Source organism: Anopheles moucheti, chromosome 3 (genome assembly GCF_943734755.1).
Source record: "Anopheles moucheti chromosome 3, idAnoMoucSN_F20_07, whole genome shotgun sequence".
Lineage (NCBI taxonomy): Eukaryota > Metazoa > Arthropoda > Insecta > Diptera > Culicidae > Anopheles > Anopheles moucheti.
The window spans coordinates 81,280,968-81,301,470 of record NC_069141.1 but is presented as its reverse complement, the minus strand read 5'-3'; the positions used below and the strand labels follow the sequence as shown (position 1 = coordinate 81,301,470).

General features: G+C 43.0%; 3 protein-coding genes and 1 non-coding gene across 4 annotated transcripts; 3 read left to right on the top strand and 1 right to left on the bottom strand.

Moving 5' to 3' along the window:
- The first annotated feature begins 888 nt into the window (after positions 1-888).
- Positions 889-1,834, top strand: LOC128303054 (microfibril-associated glycoprotein 4-like). Its single transcript, XM_053039906.1, has 3 exons — positions 889-1,061; positions 1,130-1,639; positions 1,705-1,834. Exons 1-3 carry the CDS (start codon positions 889-891, stop codon positions 1,832-1,834), a joined length of 813 nt encoding a protein of 270 aa, XP_052895866.1.
- A 447-nt stretch (positions 1,835-2,281) lies between these two features.
- LOC128302331 (ficolin-2-like) lies at positions 2,282-3,213 on the top strand. The gene is made up of 3 exons (XM_053039129.1): positions 2,282-2,445; positions 2,517-3,017; positions 3,084-3,213. The coding sequence occupies exons 1-3, from the start codon at positions 2,282-2,284 to the stop codon at positions 3,211-3,213; spliced, it is 795 nt and encodes a 264-aa protein (XP_052895089.1).
- A 4,238-nt stretch (positions 3,214-7,451) lies between these two features.
- Positions 7,452-20,070, bottom strand: LOC128303053 (ionotropic receptor 75a-like). Its single transcript, XM_053039905.1, has 10 exons — positions 19,663-20,070; positions 18,899-19,224; positions 17,049-17,321; positions 16,418-16,585; positions 16,172-16,323; positions 14,699-15,050; positions 13,363-13,619; positions 10,963-11,174; positions 9,593-9,888; positions 7,452-7,776 (listed from the first exon to the last, which is right to left on the bottom strand). The coding sequence occupies exons 1-10, from the start codon at positions 20,068-20,070 to the stop codon at positions 7,452-7,454; spliced, it is 2,769 nt and encodes a 922-aa protein (XP_052895865.1).
- On the top strand, positions 18,460-18,532 carry Trnav-cac (transfer RNA valine (anticodon CAC)). Its single transcript has one exon. It is a non-coding gene; the product is annotated as a tRNA-Val (tRNA).
- Positions 20,071-20,503: the final 433 nt, after the last annotated feature.

The following is a 20,503-nucleotide window of genomic DNA, read 5'->3' as shown; positions in this document are numbered from 1 at the left end:
GATAATCAAATACCTAACAAAGATTGTATTAAAGTTAAATAAAAGTGCAATTAAATTCACAGTTTAATAAACATTCACGAAAAATTGCCCGACCACCCTTTCCGGTGGCCATTTAGCACCCCATAACAACAATGTTCACATTCGGTATAGTTTCTTCGTGACCCTGACTATCAAATATCACTCTGTGTTGAGCTCGAAATTATTGAATTTCATTTTCTGTTTGAGGTTTCACATAATCATTTCGGTCCATCGCTACCGTGTACCATTAGGAGGCTTAGAGGTCTTTGGTAAAACTTTATTCTTATCCATCAAAGCGTCATTTCTTGCCAAAACAATTAGTACAGGAACATAATGTGTTTTTCATGTTGAAAAGATGAATTAGAAACTCGAATCATTTTAAAACAACACTAGACTACAACAACACTACAGAAATTGATGATTGATAAAATGATTTACTTAATTTAAAATGTATGTCTTTATTGATAAGCTAAAAATAATAAATATTTAATAATAATTAAAATAACAATACAATAATAGAAATTATAAATAATAAAAGCATTTATTATTGGTCAATTCTACTTGATGGACGACTGACGGAATGCTGACTCTTTTACCCCGAGTATAATGTCCAATGACCTCAACGCATCACAACACATGGGAATTGTTATCAAGGCATTTGTTTGTTAAGCAGCTGCGATGCATAGCATTTACTTTATATCAACCAACATTCCACAGAATATGGCCTATCACAAGGGTCAACACATCTCAGCACTGCCCACGAACAACTAAATGATAAAGTAAACTTTCACTTTCAAGAAATGACGCATATAAAAAGGGTATCATTTAGTTGCCATTACTCATTACTAAAAGCCATCCAGTGTTGTCAACATGTTCGAGATTAAACTGCTGTGTGCATTGGCCCTAAGTTGTATCATCATTAATGCGCAATGTAACAAATCTGCAAATACATCGCGTGTTGTCGAAGGAGGTTTTGCATTCGAAATGGTCATGACCAAATTGCAACTTCTAGAAGATCGTATATGTGGAAATATGGTAAAAAGGTAAGTCATATGAGTGGAAGGATGAATACCGTAAGGCAGCTAATGCACAATACATACATTGAGTATAGATCGTGCAAAGAGGTTCCCTCTTCCGGCATTTACACCATTCAACCGGAAAAGCCCTTCATCGAGCCGATGCCCGTACTGTGCGATCAAGAGTACGAATCAGGTGGATGGATTGTGATACAGCATCGGTTTGACGGATCGACAAACTTCTATCGCAACTGGAAACAGTACAAGAATGGGTTTGGCAATCTGGACGGCGAGTTCTGGTTGGGACTGGATCGTATTTATCAGCTGACAGTGTCACGACCGTACGAGTTGTTGGTGGTGCTGGCAGATTTCAATAACAATAAGACGTACGCCAAATACGATCAGTTCGAGATCGGAGACGAGACCGAAAAGTATGCACTCAAGAAGCTGGGTGAATGTTCGGGACCGGCTGGAGATTCTTTGAGATACAGCATGGGTATGAATTTTTCAACTTTCGATGCGGATAACGACGCAGCGGTGGCAGACGACAGACGCTGTGCAGTCGAATTTCATGGAGCCTGGTGGTACAACCAATGTCATTCTTGGTATGCTAGTTAACGGTTATGAGAAGTTGTGGAAATACTTTTACCCTTTTGCATCCACTTTACAGCAATCTCAATGGAAAATATCTTCGTGGAGCAACGAAAGAATATGCAACCGGGATGGTTTGGCGATCATTCCGAGAGCATTACTATTCCCTCAAAACTTCAAAAATGATGATAAGACCAAAGACTGGTTAGATCATTTCGTTTTCAAAGGCCATTATGGTTGTTCAATTCTGTATTAAATAAAGATGTCATACAAAATACCCTATAATTATTCTTTAAATCTTGTAAATCGGCCCGATTACAATGCCATACAATGTAGCAACGGAATGAAAGCGTAACTGAGATATCTTCCTACAGAATAATGGCCATGACTAAAAACTTTGCGCAGAATAGAAAGAATCAAGCTCTGATTAGAGTCTGATTATAGCCGTTGGTTTGAGACCACACCACAATGTGGGCAATACGACGAGTGCTATTTATATCATTTTCCTACACCATCACACAGTGCAGATTTCTCGCATTGTTCTCAAGGGCGTCCAAATGATAATTTTGGCTTTCTGCTTTGAACGAATGACGGATATAAAAGGGTAAGCATTAAACTGCCAGAGTCATTGCTATCGGTTTGAAAGTGTTATCAGCATGTTCGAGATTAAGCTTCTGTGCGCATTCACCCTGTGTTGTACCATCTTTGTTGCGCAATGTGATCCATCGAGTGTTGTCCATCATGGAGGTTTTGCTTTCGAAATGATCCTAACCAAATTGAAGCTTTTAGAAGATCGTTTAGATGGAAACATGGTAGAAAGGTAAGTGGTTAGAGCTGAAGAACGAAAACGAAGATGAACAATTCAAATAAAGTGCGTGACAATAGATACAGATCGTGCAGAGAGGTTCTTTCTTCCGGCATATACACCATTCAACCGGAAAAGCCCTTCAAGGAACCAGTAAGCGTACTGTGCGATAAGGAATTCTTATCGGGCGGATGGACTGTGATACAACATCGGTTCGACGGATCGACAAACTTCTATCGCAATTGGAAAGAGTACAAGAATGGGTTTGGCAATCTGGACGGTGAGTTCTGGTTGGGTCTGGATCGGATTTATCAACTGACAATGTCCCAACCACATGAGCTGGTGGTGGTGCTTGAAGATTTCGATGGGAATAAACCGTACGCCAAATACGATCAGTTTGAGATTGGAGACGAAAACCAAAAGTACGAAATGACAAAGTTAGGTGAACATTCCGGAACGGCTGGTGATTCTCTCAGTTACAGCAAGGGTATGAAGTTTTCAACATTCGACGCAGATAATGATGAATGGTACAGCCACTGTGCAGTCGATTATTATGGAGCCTGGTGGTACAACAAATGTCATGAAAGGTATGTTGGTAAACGGTTGTATGAAAATGCGGGAATACATTTACGATTCGCTTCCAACTCCAACAGCAATCTCAATGGAAACTATCTTCGTGGAGTAACGAAAGCATATGCAACGGGGATGTCTTGGAAAACCTTTCGAGGACTAAATTATGCACTAAAATCTTCAAAAATGATGATAAGACCGAAAGTGGTTTAATTCCGGAGTGATTTCGAATCTAATAAAGAAAAATAAAACATCTAACATTGCAATCAACCGTCATTGATGATCCAGAGTTTGCTAATATTAATGTCATTCTCATGACGTAAGCTCGTTATTGTAGCGGCTCCTCCATTGTGCTTCCACACATACGAGGCCAAAAATCCTTCTCCGTATCTTGCTCCCAATCGCGGCTAAGAGGGTTTAAAAAAATAACAAAAAGATAAAATATACTTTAACTATATTCAATTATTTCAATTAAATCTCTCTTTCCATTTTATTAAAAATGCTAAACTGTTCAAAGCTTTCATCCAACACTAAATCAGCATAAATTTTCCTCCTTCAATGTGTGTACAAATTTACTCGATAATCTTTCACTTCCCAACGGATTTTCTCGCAAACAGAAATCATGCCTCCAAATCCTTGCTTTATTTCATTCCCATGCAACTTTTGGCCTGACCGTTTTTACGAAAGGGCAAAAGTGTTCGGGAAAGCACACATACACAGAAAAACCAACCACACTGCAACGAGCACTATCTTGTCGTGTTACAAGTGCTACATTCAATCGACACTAGCAGAGCCTCACCGATGCTCCCGTATCATTGAACCGGCAGTCAAGCACCGTGGCTACCGATACCGGGACCGATGATGCAGAGAGAACGTACCATTCGCGTACCGTTCGTTAAAAATGGAAAATATCACACTCATGCTTAAGTTTGCAAATACCGACGTTACCTGCACTGGAGCCAGCGCTGAGCTTAGAGCGAAGCGATACCGGAACAACCGGAACCGTCGACCTGGAGGCGCCCAAAATGGAGGCGCCTGGTTGTGCATCGAGATGATGTTTCCATTGCAGCATCGCATACAGGCCGGATTTTTCAGGTTGCCTGGTTTTTGGTACGTGCGGATTACACCGGAAATCCAGATGTCGAACAACTCTAACGAACCTCCAAAGCTTTTGCCAGCCAGTTTTGCATACTGCCCGTGCGAAGGTGTCTTGCCGAAATAACCCCTGCTGGCTAGCATATTGCAAGCGGGAGTGAGATAGCGAGAGAAAAATGACTAACACCAGGGACACCATTCCGGGCACCAGACCAGTGAAACGCCCTCGAATACTCAATCGGTCGGGCAGAAGCTTGAGTACCGTGCCTCGATGCTGCCACCAAAGTCAAAAGGTTCCACAGAACCGGTGGAAACTGCTCGCACACTTGCATTCCTAACATTCTTAACCTTCCGATTCACCTTCTCCACATCCCTCTCAATCCCTCCCGCAATCAATTTCCCACCACCCCTCGGTTCGGAAAAACGCCCCAACGCGGTCGGTCCAGCATCTTCACCAGAGCTATCGAGACCAGGATCAGTTCCGTCTTTATAGCACCCGGGCAGCAGTATGGTTCACTTCAACCGGGTGAACACTCCTCCCCCTGTGGCGGAGTACGGTGTACAATATTTCTTTTTTATTGCCATCATGCATCTTAGCGCATCGGCGCACTACCACCATGATAACAACCACCCCCCACCCTGCCACCCCTCCGAGACACCTCCGCCCTGCGACACACAAGGTTAGAAAAGATGCACTTCTGGTGCCCGATGGGTACCTGCTTGCGTGCTGCCAACTCATTCCTAGCGGTGGACGACCGCGTGCAACCAATGTGCCCGCCAACCAGCGCCACACTTTACGACCAGAATCCGCTGCATTGCTTCTGTTCCTTTTTTATTTTATTTCTCTCTGCCACTTTTCGCCCCTAGAAACACGGGAGCGTTCTTAAGACGGGGACTTACTCGAACGTTACGATCGCTTCCACCGCTTACAAGGCCGTCGATTGAACTGGATGGTGTTTGCACATTTGATGGTTGCATCCCGGGCCAGCTGCCTGCACGGAACGGCTGGCAGATAAATATTTAATGCTTGCATTCTATGTGTTAGCCCGTTTTTTTTTATGCTCTTAATTCTAGCAACAACAGAAAGAAGCCCGGCGTGCAACGTCTAGTCAGCATTTCAAAAACCGAGCAAAGGCATCTTATTACATATTTATCCGGACCGGGTTGGCTTCATAGTTTATGATGTATGTATTCTGCTGTGTTCATGCTGCCCGTTCAAAAGCTAAACCTTTGTCCATCTTAGAAGTCCACTGCACCAAATGCATCCCTGTGCTTTACGGTCAAAACTATCCTTTGATGTACGGCTTGTTTGTTGTCCAACTTCGTTTAAACTTACTGTTGTTTTAGCATACATACGAAGCTGAATTGAGTTTCTCGAAAAAAGAACAGCTTTTTTGTATCACAAACCGCTAGTTAATATTACATTTTTATATGGAAAAGTCAAAAATAAAGGCATAATCGAGCCTCAGCTTCAGCATTGTCTTGATCCGAATTTTCGAAAACTCTACTCACCATGAATGATTGAACCGAGCCGAAACCGTGCCGTGAGCGAACCGGGATAATTTCATCCTCCAGTCCGGCCCATTTCCTAACTGAATAAAACATTCGATTAGTTGTCATACATCAATCCTTCATATTCTACATCCGGACCAGCGCCATTTCACCATCTAATGCCCCGACGGTGTGTGCGAAGCTATCCCCCCTGGGGGGAGGGAGGTACTACACGTATGCATCACCCAACGCTAGCATCAACTATTTCCAATCGAAAATTCAATTAAATTTATTTCAAACAGTTCCGGTGTTCCGGATATGAGTCCGGCACTATCGCTACGCCCAGCGGGAGTAGCGCTACCCAGCGGGAGTGTTCACCGGTAGCGACAATCGTCAGTGCAACGTGCGCGCACTTTCGCACTGCCACTTGATCAAACGGACAAAAGCACGTAAGGCGCACGACTACAATGCAACGGGGCGGGGAGAGATGCATAGCAACCTTCGCTTCCTTTTTTTTTTGCTTTTTAGTTGCCAACGCCCGTGGCACGAGCGTCCGTGGATGGGCCAAAAACTGGGAACACAAAAATCCAATATCCATTTGCCGTCAAACGGTGGAGCTTAGGATCGATTCAATTTTCACGACGGCCGGTAAAGAACGCCACCGCCCTAACTTAGGCCCCGAATTTAGTCAAGCGCTCCTAATCCACTCCAAACTACTGACACTCGCTAAATCCACTCCCTCTGCTCGGGGCGATGCATTTCGTTCGCTGCACCGTACACATCAAGACCGTGCCGCCTGGCCGCCTGGTAAACTGGCCACCGTCTCATTGTGCTTGCGTGCGTGGGTGTAACAAACTGTTTCCGGCTTAGATGCTTTGCCATGGACACATTCCGACCATGGGGAGATAAACTTGTCAAATGCGAAGGGCTTAGGGAGACATGTGCTTTTTCACACGAGACACACTTCGGAGGACAGTTTAAGCAGTAAAGTGTGTGAAGATGTTTCTGTGCCTTCTTCCTGTACTTAGAGCAGGACAGACACGCACACTTAAAATTCGAATACGGATTCTTTTACGGCTGGAACTTGATAATGTTGTAAAATTCTAAGATGATAATGGACTTGTAGAAACAGTTAATTATTGTGTTCATCTACTGCCATTTGTACCTTTCTTTACTTCTCCAACGTCATTCAGCTTTATTCATGTTTTATTATTATTATGATCTATTCTTTTCATTTACTATTGTTTTATCTTATTCATTTCCATATTTCTCGTATTATCATTTTTAAATATTTTATCTACTTCTTGGATTCTGTTTACTATTTGTTACTACTACTGTTAAGCATGTTTGCAATTTATTCTTCTTGTTTTGTTTGTTATAATATAATTTTCAGTTATGATCAATTTTTATATTAAACTGCTGTTGTGTGTTTTCAAAACTCTTCAATAAATTATACTTTGTATTTTACATTCAATAACTGGTTTCAATTTATTCTTTTTCTATACAACTATATTGTCATATTTTAATACTTTACTAATTGTTTCTGTTTGTTTTTAATTTTGTATTAAACTACCTGTGATCTGACTTGTGAGGATACATTGTGGGAACTTTGTATGAATTAATTTTTAAACTTACAACACACTTTGTGACGTGCTTAAAAAAAGTAATGTATGAAACAATTTCAAATGTATACAATTTTAAATGCTTCCACTTCAAACAATTCCGTTCTCTAACGCATGGCATATAAGGGTTTCCCTTACATTCTTCTGCCGCATTCAAACGTCGAACAAATACCTACCGACTAAAGCACTCGGCATCAATTTAAGAACAAATCGCTCCCGGAAAATGCGATCAAACCTGACCGGCTATTCAACGTAAAACAATTCCGTACCATTCCGCTCAGCGTCCGTCACTAAGCTGTGCTGCTTCGTCATCATTACAAAACGATTCCGTCCCGGCCCCCGGCGACAGCCGTGCCGATGACGTTCGATCCGATGGCAGACGACTTCGACGAAAAGCACGCAGACGGACAGCGCGATTCCGCCGCACAGCAGCACGAACGCCGATACTACCGCATCCAAGCCGACGATCAAATCGGTCGGGGCAATCTGGCGAACGCATTTCGGTTTCGGTTGCTGCCAAACGTGTCTCTGCCGCTGCATTAATCCCGCTTCATTCAACCGGCGTAATCTGTGAGTTTAGTCCGGAGGATTTAGTGCCACCCGCACACGGAGGCCATAGGACACCGGGATAATCCATTCCGTTCGTAGGTAGCGTGAACGGAAAAAGCACACGAAACACACGGATGATGAACACAAAAAAAACGATACAAAACGAAACCAGAACAAACATCAACCTTCACCATCAAAGCATGAAACGTCAACGTGGAAACAGTTCGGAAGGCAGCAGTAGACGAAACAAAAAAAAGAATGTGCATTTTCCATTCCGCCCAAAACACGGTGCACGGTGAAAAGCGGATGAAAAGCGAGATAAAAACGAGAAACAGACCACCGCCTCCGTTTGCTAAATCCTGCTGGCTGCCCCGTTGGCTGTGGCAAAAACCAATTCACCACCAACCAGTCTATCGGCACTAGGGAAACAACGCGGCCCACAAACGGAAGACAGAGCAAAAAAAAAAACAATCGAACGACCCACCACACGCTTGGCCACACTGCATGAAGATGACTTTTCACGCAGCCCGCGCACAAGGCCAATGACGAAAGTCAGGTGAAGCGTTATTGAAACTATGATTGAAATCGAGCATAAAAATCGAACAACTCGGTGTGGGATGGTGTGGCGTGGTGAAGAACGTTAAGAAATAGTGCCGCGATCACACGGTCAGCGCACGACATTTTGTGGCCATTCTGTAATCTCTCTCTCTGGTGCGTGTTTAGGGTAGACTTGATTCTTCACCACATCGTCTGTAGCGGATGGGTGTAACGAAACGAGCCCAAGGCTGTTGCATATTTTAGAAGAAAGAGTTAATCAAGCGGAGTTCAAAATTTAAAGCTTAATATAAACTAACTAAAATAAAAATAAACTAAAGTAAATAAACTAATAAAAATACAGCTAATTTATGCAATATCTCTATTGTATCTATCCATCAAGTATTTATATATGTCACCCAATTCCAATCCAACAGGCTACATGGTAATTTTTGGTCCATTATAACTAACACAAATTAATGCATTTGTAACATTCAAAGTCTTTTTTTAAGAGAAAAGTATGACGTCATTTAATGTCATCCCATATTCCAGGCATTCCTGCTCGCTTGGTAGTGTCTAAACTTTACAATTAAATTGCTGACTTTCTAGAGTTGAAATAAAAAAAAACACTTAATTAGAACGCAAGTGATGAGGGTTTAGTTCAACAGATAAGCCTTCCCTGGATTCTTCTCCAGTTAAACACGAATAAGCAAGGAAAGAAGGAGAATGCTTCTCAATTTCGAACACTTTTTCACAGATCGGAAATCTACTCTGTTTAAAGCTTTTTTAACTTAAAGCTTATCGATGCTTTGTAAATGTTTGAATTATGTCCTGGTTGTCGGATGGTGACGTCTTGATTATGGATGGACGTCTCAGTCACTCTCAGTACAGGGCTAAACTTGTACCTGATGTAACCAAAGTTAAAAAGTTTAAATACTTGAAAGCTGGACACTACGTTGGTAGTCTGTTTCCCTGGAATAAAGTGTTTTAATGACTGTCAGCATAAAAAAAGCTTAACATGAAAGTAATAGTATTTTTTGTATTAATTTCTTTAAACTACAATGAAAAGATTTCAATAGCAAAGATAAAAATCATGGTAAGCTACTTAAACCCATTGGCTTGACCGTTTGCTGATGGCCGCCGCCAGAAAAAATGCAAAGGTAACACTAAGACCCACCCACGGTGAAACAGGTGCGTGTTGCACGAAAATGCGTGTTAATATGCGGTGCAACCAGAGTGCAATTTGCAAACCTCACGACCTTTTGCCGCCCAGCACAAAAAAAAAGAAACAAAAACCTTACCCGTACGTTATGACATCGCGGTACGGTGAGTTTTTCTGCACGATCGCCACCATCCACTGGGACCAGACGGGGAACATATCAATTTCACTCAGCTCGCAAATTTCCCGCTCGCTGAACGTTAACCGGATGATGCGGTAGGCGGCCGAAATGGCCACATGAAATGCGTAACCACCGTCCCGTACCAGCTGCAAACCGTCGGCGGCCGGCAGAAAGTGGGACTCGTTTCTGCCTTTCGTTGGTTCGTAGTACTCGATCCGGGTCCGGTACAGCTCCAGCGAGTCCGCATCCGTCGTGCGCTAGATAAATGTAGTGTCACACGTGTGTGTGTGTGAGTGAATGTTTTTTAAGGACACACTTTATTTTTTATTTTTTGGCGAGTTCTCCCATTCGAAACAAAGCGATCTCCAAACACGAACAAAAACGAACGACAAACAGAAAGGAAGCAAACAAATGGAGACAGACGCAAATGCGAGTGTCAGTATAATATTGCAGTGAAAAACAAAACCATACAAGCGCACGGCACTTTCGATTCGGACATTTTCGACGCGTCACACTCGCCAACGTAAGCTGGGAAAAGCGAACAAAACCGAACCCCTTCCGCACAATGGTACGAGTAAATGGTCCTGCCCGAAAGTTCGTGGGCCATTGTTTCCGATTCGCTTTTTTTTTTTGAACGCGGAAAAAGTTCCGAAACAAGCGGATCAAAAGGGGGACGTCGGCGAGATGGACGGGTGTGTTTGTGCTTCCCGTTCTAATCTATTTGCGTACACGCTCTCCTAATCTATTTGCAGTGCTGCCAACAGCTGTCTGCTGCTTTGCGCTGCATTCCGTGCGCTGACTGGCAGACTGGCATGGGTTGCTGCAACTGAAAATATTTGTACGCTCTTTCTTTCTCGTCTCTCGTCGCACTCGTGTTGGGGGTTCGTGTCTTTTGGACCGCGCAGACATTTTTTAATGTTTTTATGTGGTAGTTGTGCTGGTGTCCACTGTATTTTAGGCGGACATCTTTTTTCCATCTCTCCCAAAAAAAAATGGTTCATCTCCCGGACGTGTACAGTCCAAGACACTTGCGGGAGTTCATTTGAGGCGTGCAAAAATTGGCAATTGAAAACAAAAGGCAAACAAGCAAGCAAGCAACAACAAAAAAACATCACAGCAATAATGGTTCTTTCTGTCTTCGGTGTGCCGGCACGAGGGGACCGAAACTTTCACCGAAAGGTGGTCACATCGACATCGACGGTCGTATCCGAACCCATTTCTGCCTCACGGTCTGCAAACGGTTCGTGCCGGATCGGCCGCATCGACCGGACGGCCCTGACCTGGTGCATGGCCGGCTGGCGAACGGGCATAAATTTCAATCAAACACTAACCACAAAGTAATCTCTGGAATAGGGAATATCCTCGATCCCGAGCGTTAGGCGGCTGTCAATCAAATTCCGCAGCGTTTTTATGCTCTTCGGTTGCTCCATTAGCAGCGTGCCGACGATGCTGGCCGAGTAGTACTGGTACATGAGGTAGCCGAAGAGCAGGATGAAAAATGACGTACATCTGCCGGATGATAGGTGCGGTATCTCGGATAATCCTGTTAAATGGAACGAAAATAATACGAGAAAAAACCATTTCATACACAACACCGGCAGGGTGGGAATGGCACCGGATTGGGGATGGTGGGGTGGAAAGACTGATACACGCTTTATGGGTGCACAATACGGCCACTAGACTTCGGACCATCGCACCGGCCAGTGCGATACAATCGCGGGTTGTTGTTTATTGAATGTGGCACCGATCGTGGCAGTGGGAGAGTGAGTCGGGGAAGAAGGCTTTTTGAAGCTATTAGCGTAAGTCAACTCGTGTTAATGGAACTGCTGTACTCTCTTCTCCATCGAGCGTCCCTCAATATCGACGGAATTTTTAATAATATGTTACGAAACATGCGATCAAACGGAACGAAATTTGTAGATCATTTGGTACCAATGATAAGCAAATAAATAAACCATTTCAACAGTAAAACGTTCCCCCAAGATCATCCCCTACTTGTGACGCTTCCAGGAAGAGTCCCATCGCCATTTTGTTCTCTTACTGGGCCTGCATCACCCCACCGCATGCCCCGGGAAGTATTTACGTCCCTCCGCGCGCCACCGGCTTCGGTCCGGATGTGCTCCAGATGATTGATATTCGCCCGTGTCAAGAAATGTTGCTTGTCAGTTTCAGCTTCACATGCGAAACACAAAACGAACTGACAGCGCGAACAATACCGCGAATCACAAGCCCGGGATGGTTAAACTTTTCAAATCACACAACAACCGGGCGGTGTGTGTGTGTGCGTGGTGGCTGGCGAAGGCTAATGTGAGTTTATCTTTATTTTCGAAACTTCCCTTGCGCAGCCCGCTGGCGAAACGTTCGGGCCGTACGTACAATAATAGCACGAGAATCAATCATTGCAATTGAGCTTTTATTTGATATGTGGCATACGTACGGGGTTTCTGACGCGTTGTAGTTGGATGGAGTAGTTAATGTGTAGAAATTCTATTAACTTTTATATGGGTCACTTATCGTTTCAAATCGCTTCGTCAACATTCGTTATTGTTTGGTTTAATGATCATTATCACATACTATTTCTACGACTGTAATAAATATTCTCCGTACAATTGTTCTTCAAATACCACCAACAGTAAACCAGTATATTGTGAAGTTGAACTTATTTTTAATTTCTTTTTTAAGTTGAACTGGAACATGTCAAAGTCGTATCTGAAAAAACCTTCCCGCTTTCTGGAACGCTTGCAGGCTATAATCGATTATAGTTACAGGGTTTTCGAATTTAATCAGGCTATTTAAGTTTAACTAGAAAATGTGGCTATAGATCGAGAATTATTTTCAATTTCTGGAACATTTAAAAGAGAATGCTCATATTTCATATCGCACATATGCAAAGCTTTCACTGAGTCACTCGTGAAAGCTTTGACTGGAACAATCAATTTTAACTCTGCAAAAGTTGCTGATAATAAGAAGGATTGATGATCTTCCTCTACAGACTTTAGGATAACTTGAATAGAATCCAATGATGATACCAAAAGTGCTATTTCAACTCGAAACCTTTTTAATAATAATAGTCTTTCCGTATTCAGTTATTTTAAAAAATATAAAAAGTTACCTAAACAAATCAATTTATGTACCTAAATTACTGCATATCACTATGGATCCAATTTCTAACACAATAAATTAAACCAAGTGATTCAAACAATTAACAGAGCAATACCGTAAACAGTCCAAAAGATTCCGAGAACTAAAAATTGAGTAAACATAAGCAACAAAACCACATTTTCCATCAAACAAAGCTCGTTGCTTGTCCGACGACCATTACAAAAAAGCTTTACAAATTTACGGTAACTTGACACTATGTCAACAATCCACATCCTACCACCCCGTCCATATTTCGCCATTTTGGCTAATGAAATCACAACGCGAACAGCTACTGTAAAAAAAAACACACACACACATACCGCTCCAAAATGCAAATGACTGTCAATAGTTTACAATGTATGTTTCCTCACACCAAAACCCCTGCACTCGAAAGTTAACAACAATGGGTGGCGCAACGAGCTGTGTATGCAAATCCGTTGCATCGCTTCCAGCCATAGTCGGGGCTGCCGCTAACAAACTAGAAACTTTTTCAACAAAACCGAGGGAACACAATAGGGGAAACGATACATGGGGGGAGAACGAGAGAGAGAGAGAGAGAGAGAGAAAAAAAAATCCATTTGCTAACTTACCTTGTTGACACACGCCTCCGAGAAAGAGTAAAATGCTTTTCGATACCTTTTCCGCTTTATAATTGCATTTGGCGCCATCGTTTCCGACTCCCGGATGGAATCGATGCGTCGACGATATGTTTGCCGGGACGGTCCCGCTGTGGCAATTGTGTGCTACGGCATCACCGTCGCAAGGAACGGGCTGACGACAATCCACCGGATATAGCCAGTGGCATATTTTCCATCGCCGTCGAGATGAGCCGGCTCCATTCGTGGCACTGTGCGCGGGAACCGAAAAAAAAAAAGTGAAACCCATAAGCAAAGCAGCTGACTGTTATTCGACGTTGCGCAAAGGGCTACTGGTAAATAAAAAAAGGAAGAATAAAAACCTACCAGGATTCCGAGAAATGGAAACAGGACAAGGACAATATGTAGCACGAAAATAGACAGGAGGCAACAAACAAGGCTACACACACAGCAACCATTTTGATCATCGTTAGCTTTCTTCGGCAATGGGGACACCATTAAAAAGATGCATCAGTTCGATACGGGCAAAGTTTGCATTTGCTGATTGAAATGAAAAATGTTACTTGTAATAATGATTTTCTTCCGGTGAACGGGCAATAGCAATTCCGTACGCTTTTCCGGAGCGGCAAACTAAACCCGGTCATAACGCTGCAGGAGCAAGTTGAAGCATTGTTCCATCAGGGTTTACCCATGTGCCCACCACCCAAGTTGCAGCATTGCACCATGTGCAGACACACACATGCACACACACAAAAGATGCATCTCATTCCACTAATGATGTAGCCCAAATATGGTGCAACTGATCGAGCAACAACCTGAGAAGTTGAGAAAAAGCGGGAAACGACGATCAATACCTTGACAGGGTTGTTGGTATGTAATGTAATCAAAAGACCTGCCAACCATTGATGGGCATTGAATTTGAAGCAACACTCCAAACCAGAACTCTCCACCGGTGAAGAGGGGGGAAAAGACCATCAGATTGTGTCGTGGACCCATTAGAATGATTGCTTAAAAAAAACCATTAAATAAAAGCTTTATGTGACGTTTTAGATACAAGTTTTTTTTTGTAATTTGGTTAATGTGTTACAAATTTAAGGCTTTCCTTTTTTTTAAAAAAGACGTTGCATTATCGGCACATAATTTCCGATCCCACGTGACCTTTTGTCTTTTCGAAAGCTCGGCGTGTAATGGTATTTATTGAAAGTGCAATCCCATCAGCGACATCATCCAAGCATGTTTCATCCCAAACCCCCCAAAATCCAAGCATCCAAACGATAACTTCACTCATCAACACACACAATAACAACCATGTATCGTTTCGCATCCTTACCGTATGTCGGACGCCACGTTTGATGCATCTTCGCAGCGCTTCATATCATCAACGCCGCTGTAACTGATGCCTGTCGGTGCTCGGTGCCAATAGGTACGCCGCATCGGTGACAGCTTAGGCGGGCTTAAAAGCGTCCCCGCCAGGCACGTTTCCGGTGACACGTTTCTTCTCGCGAGCCTTACACGCCCGGCATCCCCGATGGGGGAGACGATTGTCGTACCGTTGTTGCTCAATATTGTTCCGCCGTGCGCGTCAGCACAACCATCGACGATATTGCTGCGAAGCGAGCTGCACGTTGCATCGTTTGATGTTGTCTTGCGGGTTGTCGTACGGGACATAGATGGAAAGCTTCCTTTGGCCACCGGTAAGAAAAGTGACAACCGGATTAGTAAAATGGTTGCAATTCAATGCTGCATTGTGTAGGCATTTTGTTTTGCTTCTTGCAACATTGTATTTGAATTTCCATTTGAACAACAAACAACAGAAACTTCTGGTGCGGATGGACATAGGTTGTCTTAACTTTTCCGCGAGAATTCTTCAATCATTTCCCTTCTTTAGTCCCTCGTATAGTTACTTATAGACCTAGGATTAGGTAGTAAGGATTACCAAGCGTTAGTCAACATGATTCGATCTGTTGATCTGTTGAAATTCATAAGGAATACATTGCATCAAACCATTCTTAAGTGTTCTTTAAAATAGTAAATGACATAAGTATAAGTTGAGAAATTTGTACTCTTCACAGCCATCATATGGCTGATAATACAGCACAAACCCGTCGTAACTGTAAAAAAAATAAAGTTGAAGTTAAAGATATGGAAATAAAGTTCGGCCAAATTTTAAAGACAAAAACATTCGGTTTCTCATAATTTTTACACATTGTTACGAGGAAAACTTTGTTTTTTTTTTATCGCAAAATTTCACTAACTCGGTCACTAATTAAAAACCTTCCTTTTTTTCGATGCTGTATGCGGTTCTTGAGCATCTGAAATTTCCAAATTAGAGTTTTTATTAGTTCCACCGTTTTCGGCTCCAAATAGTAAAATAGTGTTCCAAAGTGCTCGTTTCGCGAGATTTTGTTCGTTTGTCAGAGTTTTTATAAGATTTTCCGAAATTATTAAATGCTTGTAATATGGCTCAATGTATTCATTTATCTCCACAAAACAAGGAACCATATAGTTATGTTACACACTGTATTAATTTGTGGCATCTCTTCTAGCTTACATGGAAATTTTTACTTATTCTACTCTACGACTTTTCAATTATTTAAGTAATTATTTTTAGTTTAACATGTTTTATAAGAGATCAATTCAATTTAAAATTAAAAGGATCACCAAAAAACACCCCTAAAGCTCGCACCAATCGCAGTACAAAAGCACAAACAGCCAATGTTATCCTGCCCTCATCCTGCCCCTAAGAAAAAAACGATTACCATACGTTTAAGATTCTTTGCATCCCACTTTCGTTACTACTTACCCATTTCCTCTACGAAAAAGCTAAAGCACAAAACGATCACCAAGAATGTGCCACAGCCAACCATCCAGTACCACACGATTATTTCGAACGGAAGCAAAAACGGATTCTTTACCGCATCGTTGCGCGGTGGATGACGAAAGATGAAGCACGGTCTGCAACATTTACCGCAAACAAAGTAAACAGGTTAAGAAGAAGATAGCTCGACAAAACTCGAATTAAAAAAAAGTACACCCGTCCCATACTCACCGCTCAATAAAGGTGCGGGTAGTGTAGCTGACGACGCGATGCCTTTCCTGGCGGAAGAACATGGGCGAACCGCCGAGATCGACCTCGCGGCGGGACAAAGCACCGATCATACCATCAAACTTACCGTTCCGCAAATATCCCCAGCTCTTGGTGCGCCGGTTGACGAACCTGCCCATTGCCCAACCACGGTCCGGTCGCGTCCAGCCCACCACGGGAGAAGCACAAGTTTGATGACTTTAGCACGGAAGTTTGCAATATCCCCGGGCCCCTCTAGCCCGGCTCGGTTGAAAAGTTGCATCGGGCGAACGAAAAAAAAAGCCACCCGCACCAGCAAACTGTCAAACACGACTACGACTCTTGACGCCGAGCGCCACTTTATCAGGGCTGGACATCGTCAGCCCAGACGAGCGGAGGCAACTTCTGCTCGCTTAACCTAACCCACTTCATCGGCAAACATCATCATCGAACATATCTGGTCTGGCGCTAGCGTCATAATAATCATCAATCATGTGTGAAAAGTTAAACCACAAGAGCGCAACGGCCAAGCTCAACAACCGTCTCCCACAGCCCGCACCCACAACTCGTAATGAAACGAACTTTAGCCCGCCCGTGAACAAAAGCAAGAACTTACGTAAAGTTGTAGAAATCCTTCAGCATGCTCATCAGGCCATAGTTGTAGCGATGGACGGAATCGAGATGGGTGTGCTGTGGCGTCGTAAGGTACAGCTCGAACGGTCGGTGCGGTTTCTGTGTCACCACGGTCATTATCTTCAGCTTCAGCCCGTCCATATTCCGTCGGCGGACCACGGTCGTTTCGCGCCGTGCTATCAGCAGCCCTTGGGCTGGCGTGTAGCTGCCCAGCGGTTCTATTTTCAATTTACCGCCACTGATGAAACCGGGATTCCTTTTGCGAAAAGAACAGAATAAAAAAAAATACCAAAACGATAGATTGCGAAGCAACACGAAGCAGTACGAAAGGGCATGAAAATATGGTAAGGGTATGCTGACGAAAGGATAAGTAATTTTTATTCTATCCGTGCCTTTGCACAAGATGCACCAGCGTGTTCCGTTTTGCGAAACGCACAGAAACGCAGAACAACAAGAGACTAATTCAATTGTGCAATGTAGTTTGAACTCATTTGAGCACAATAAATACGGAAAATAAATATTTCTTGCATTGTTTTTCAAGAAAAACCACCTCTATTATTGCATTTAAACAAAAAAAAGCAATAATTTAACAACAAAAAAGAATTTAAACCACAGACTTTTTCACTTATTTATCAGTGTTTTTAAATGAGATTTTTTTAAACAGAAATCTACTACGTCAATAAAAAAATGTTCAATTTTTTTCGAACAAACAGACTGTCCCCGTCCTTTACGTGTTCAAGTGATAGTGTTTAAGTTAATATTTGTTTTTTTAATAGTAATTTCTTATGTTTCTTATGAACAGTACATATTGAATAGCATTGAGCATGTTAAGTAATGATATGAGTATACAAACATTTTTTTGTAAATAAACAAATGTTATAAGGGAGATCTAAACAATATTTTCAGTCATTGTGGAAAGCATGCGGGGAAAGTAGGGGACATTCCGTGAAAATTTGGTTTGACTTTTTGACAGGACGTAATGGAGGCGCCCAGTCATTGATCTGATTACCTGGCTCGTATTCACTTGTGGAACTAAGTCCTCGCTACAGCCCGGCCTTGCCGCTCCCTGACTACTTTTTGTTTCCATTGAAGACATCCGAAAAGAATGTTTAACCAGTCCTTAAGGACATTCCAACAGCGGTCCACGAGGACGGCTTGGAATACTCATTTTTAACAAATTTATTCATGCAGGAAGAAGTGCCTACTTTCAAGATTGAGATATTCCGTGTGCAACAAAAAAAAATCACATCCACTACTCGCAAATATAATTTGAACACTTGAGCATTATTTACACAATACATAATATATGTCAAACGAGTTTTAATGTTTAAAAGGTAAATGTTATGTAACTTCTTACCAACCCGTGTGCCATCCGACGCCCACCCCTCACCAACGTTTCCGTAGTGTAGCGGTTATCACGTCTGCTTCACACGCAGAAGGTCCCCGGTTCGAACCCGGGCGGAAACATACTTTTTTATTGTTTTTCCATGTCGTATTCCATAACCCCTCCCTATTGACTGATCTCTATATTACTCGGTTACCATTTGTTCCGTTTGCTCCAACGTATCGTTGAGCTGCTAAACTGCACTCCACGTACACGGTTATTTGCACACAACGATAGCGGCTAATCACGCTGGCGCGTGGAAAAAGGCAAGATTATGATGCTGCCGAGTGCATACGCGTGGAAGAAGCAAGCGAAGGTGCTAACCGATAATGGATGGATGGATGTGACGTGCGCATGTGGATGGGATGCCGGCCGTTTCCCAGCTACTCTACCCAAACCGGTGCTGTCTACGTGTGCGTCAGCGTCAAACAATGGCACCGGATGATTACCAGAGATCATAGAGTGTGAATCCCCGATAGGATGTATCCGTGGGGCATGCAACGGTTATTTCTGCATTGATGCTAACGTTCATTGTTGCGAGCAGTCCGAAGGTATCGCTCGTGGCATTCACCCGTCTGTCGACGCTAGTTGCCCGGGTACCGTTGTCGAAGGATTGCATTGATCTGCCCGTTCGGTCAGTCAGCAAACTACTCTTGCCCGTGGTCTCAGCAGTCGAGAAGCGGGCCATCTTCTTGTTTCCATCCACGATGCTATTGTAGTGTTTATCAATTATCAGCCAATGGAATGATGCGTTGAAAAGTTCATATTTCGAAGCCTACGAAGAAGGGCGCAATGTTAATAACGGATTGGGTTTTAATAAATTTTGAAAAGAGCAACAGTTATTGAAATATTTACAAAAGTATACGTGAGTTTCGATTACAGTTTTTAACAACATCACAAGAATGGGTTGACATCCTAACCATTTCTATTTCACACACGTGTGTATGCCACATGGAACGTTGCTAATGTCACTGTTGCCATGGAAATCGTCCACTTTGTGCTACGGTAACACACATTAACTCCTTCGACAACTAATGTGGGTATAACGCTCCTCTTTTAACCTTTTATCGAAAGAATAAATACACCGGCTCGTGATCCACCGTGTGTGGTGTTCCGCGTGGAAAGCATTGTTCCACTCGTCGGTCAAAGCGCCACATGTTATTCATAGCCGTTGTGAAGAAACCATTACAAGGGATAAACAAACGGCGCTCACCTGTTCCAGGACATCCGGTGCGTTTGCACAAGCCATATCGAGCAGCACAAATTGATGAAATTCGAGTGACCGTCGAAGGGTGTCCGCAAATCGGTCCGGTTGAGGTTCGTCGTTCGCACGGTATGGCGAGCCCGCCGGCCGGTCGATAGACACCGTCCACGCCCGTACACCAATGGTGGTCAATTGCGATAAAACCTTGTAAATGAGCAATAACTTCTGATCACACCCGAAAACGATGCCTTGCTTTAAGCCTTTATGGTCACGTATAAAGCGAAACACAAATGTAGCAACTGTTTCACTGTAATCGTTGCGCTTAACAGCTGTTCCGTATGCTAACCCTACCACCACTGCCGGTAGGATTACCGCTACAAGACCCCACGGTATCACTCGCTGGCCGTCCCAATGCATTGTACTCGATGTGATGCACCCGGGTGGTACAGAATATTGCAGGAGAGCAGGACGATTGGGCTTCAATTTATACCTGACAGCAAACGGGGAAATACGAACGAAATTATTCCATCACGAGTCAGCCGTAATCGTCATCGACATCGTGCATGAATGATGAGGGTTACTGCCGCCAATCATAACGCCAAACCGGACCGACCGTGTATGAAATCGAATGGTTTGAATTGGCAATTACTTGGCAACCATATTGACTGGCATCGAAATGATTGTCCCATGAACGTATTTTTGAGGGAATTGTGTGGCCACGTTTAGATGACCATTGAGATGACCATTTATATAATTTATGTTATTTCGTGCGGAAATAAGCTTGTCATGTAGCGACTCTTATTCGACAGAATAATGCTGTTTTCAGGTCGTTATCATGTAATTAAAGCGA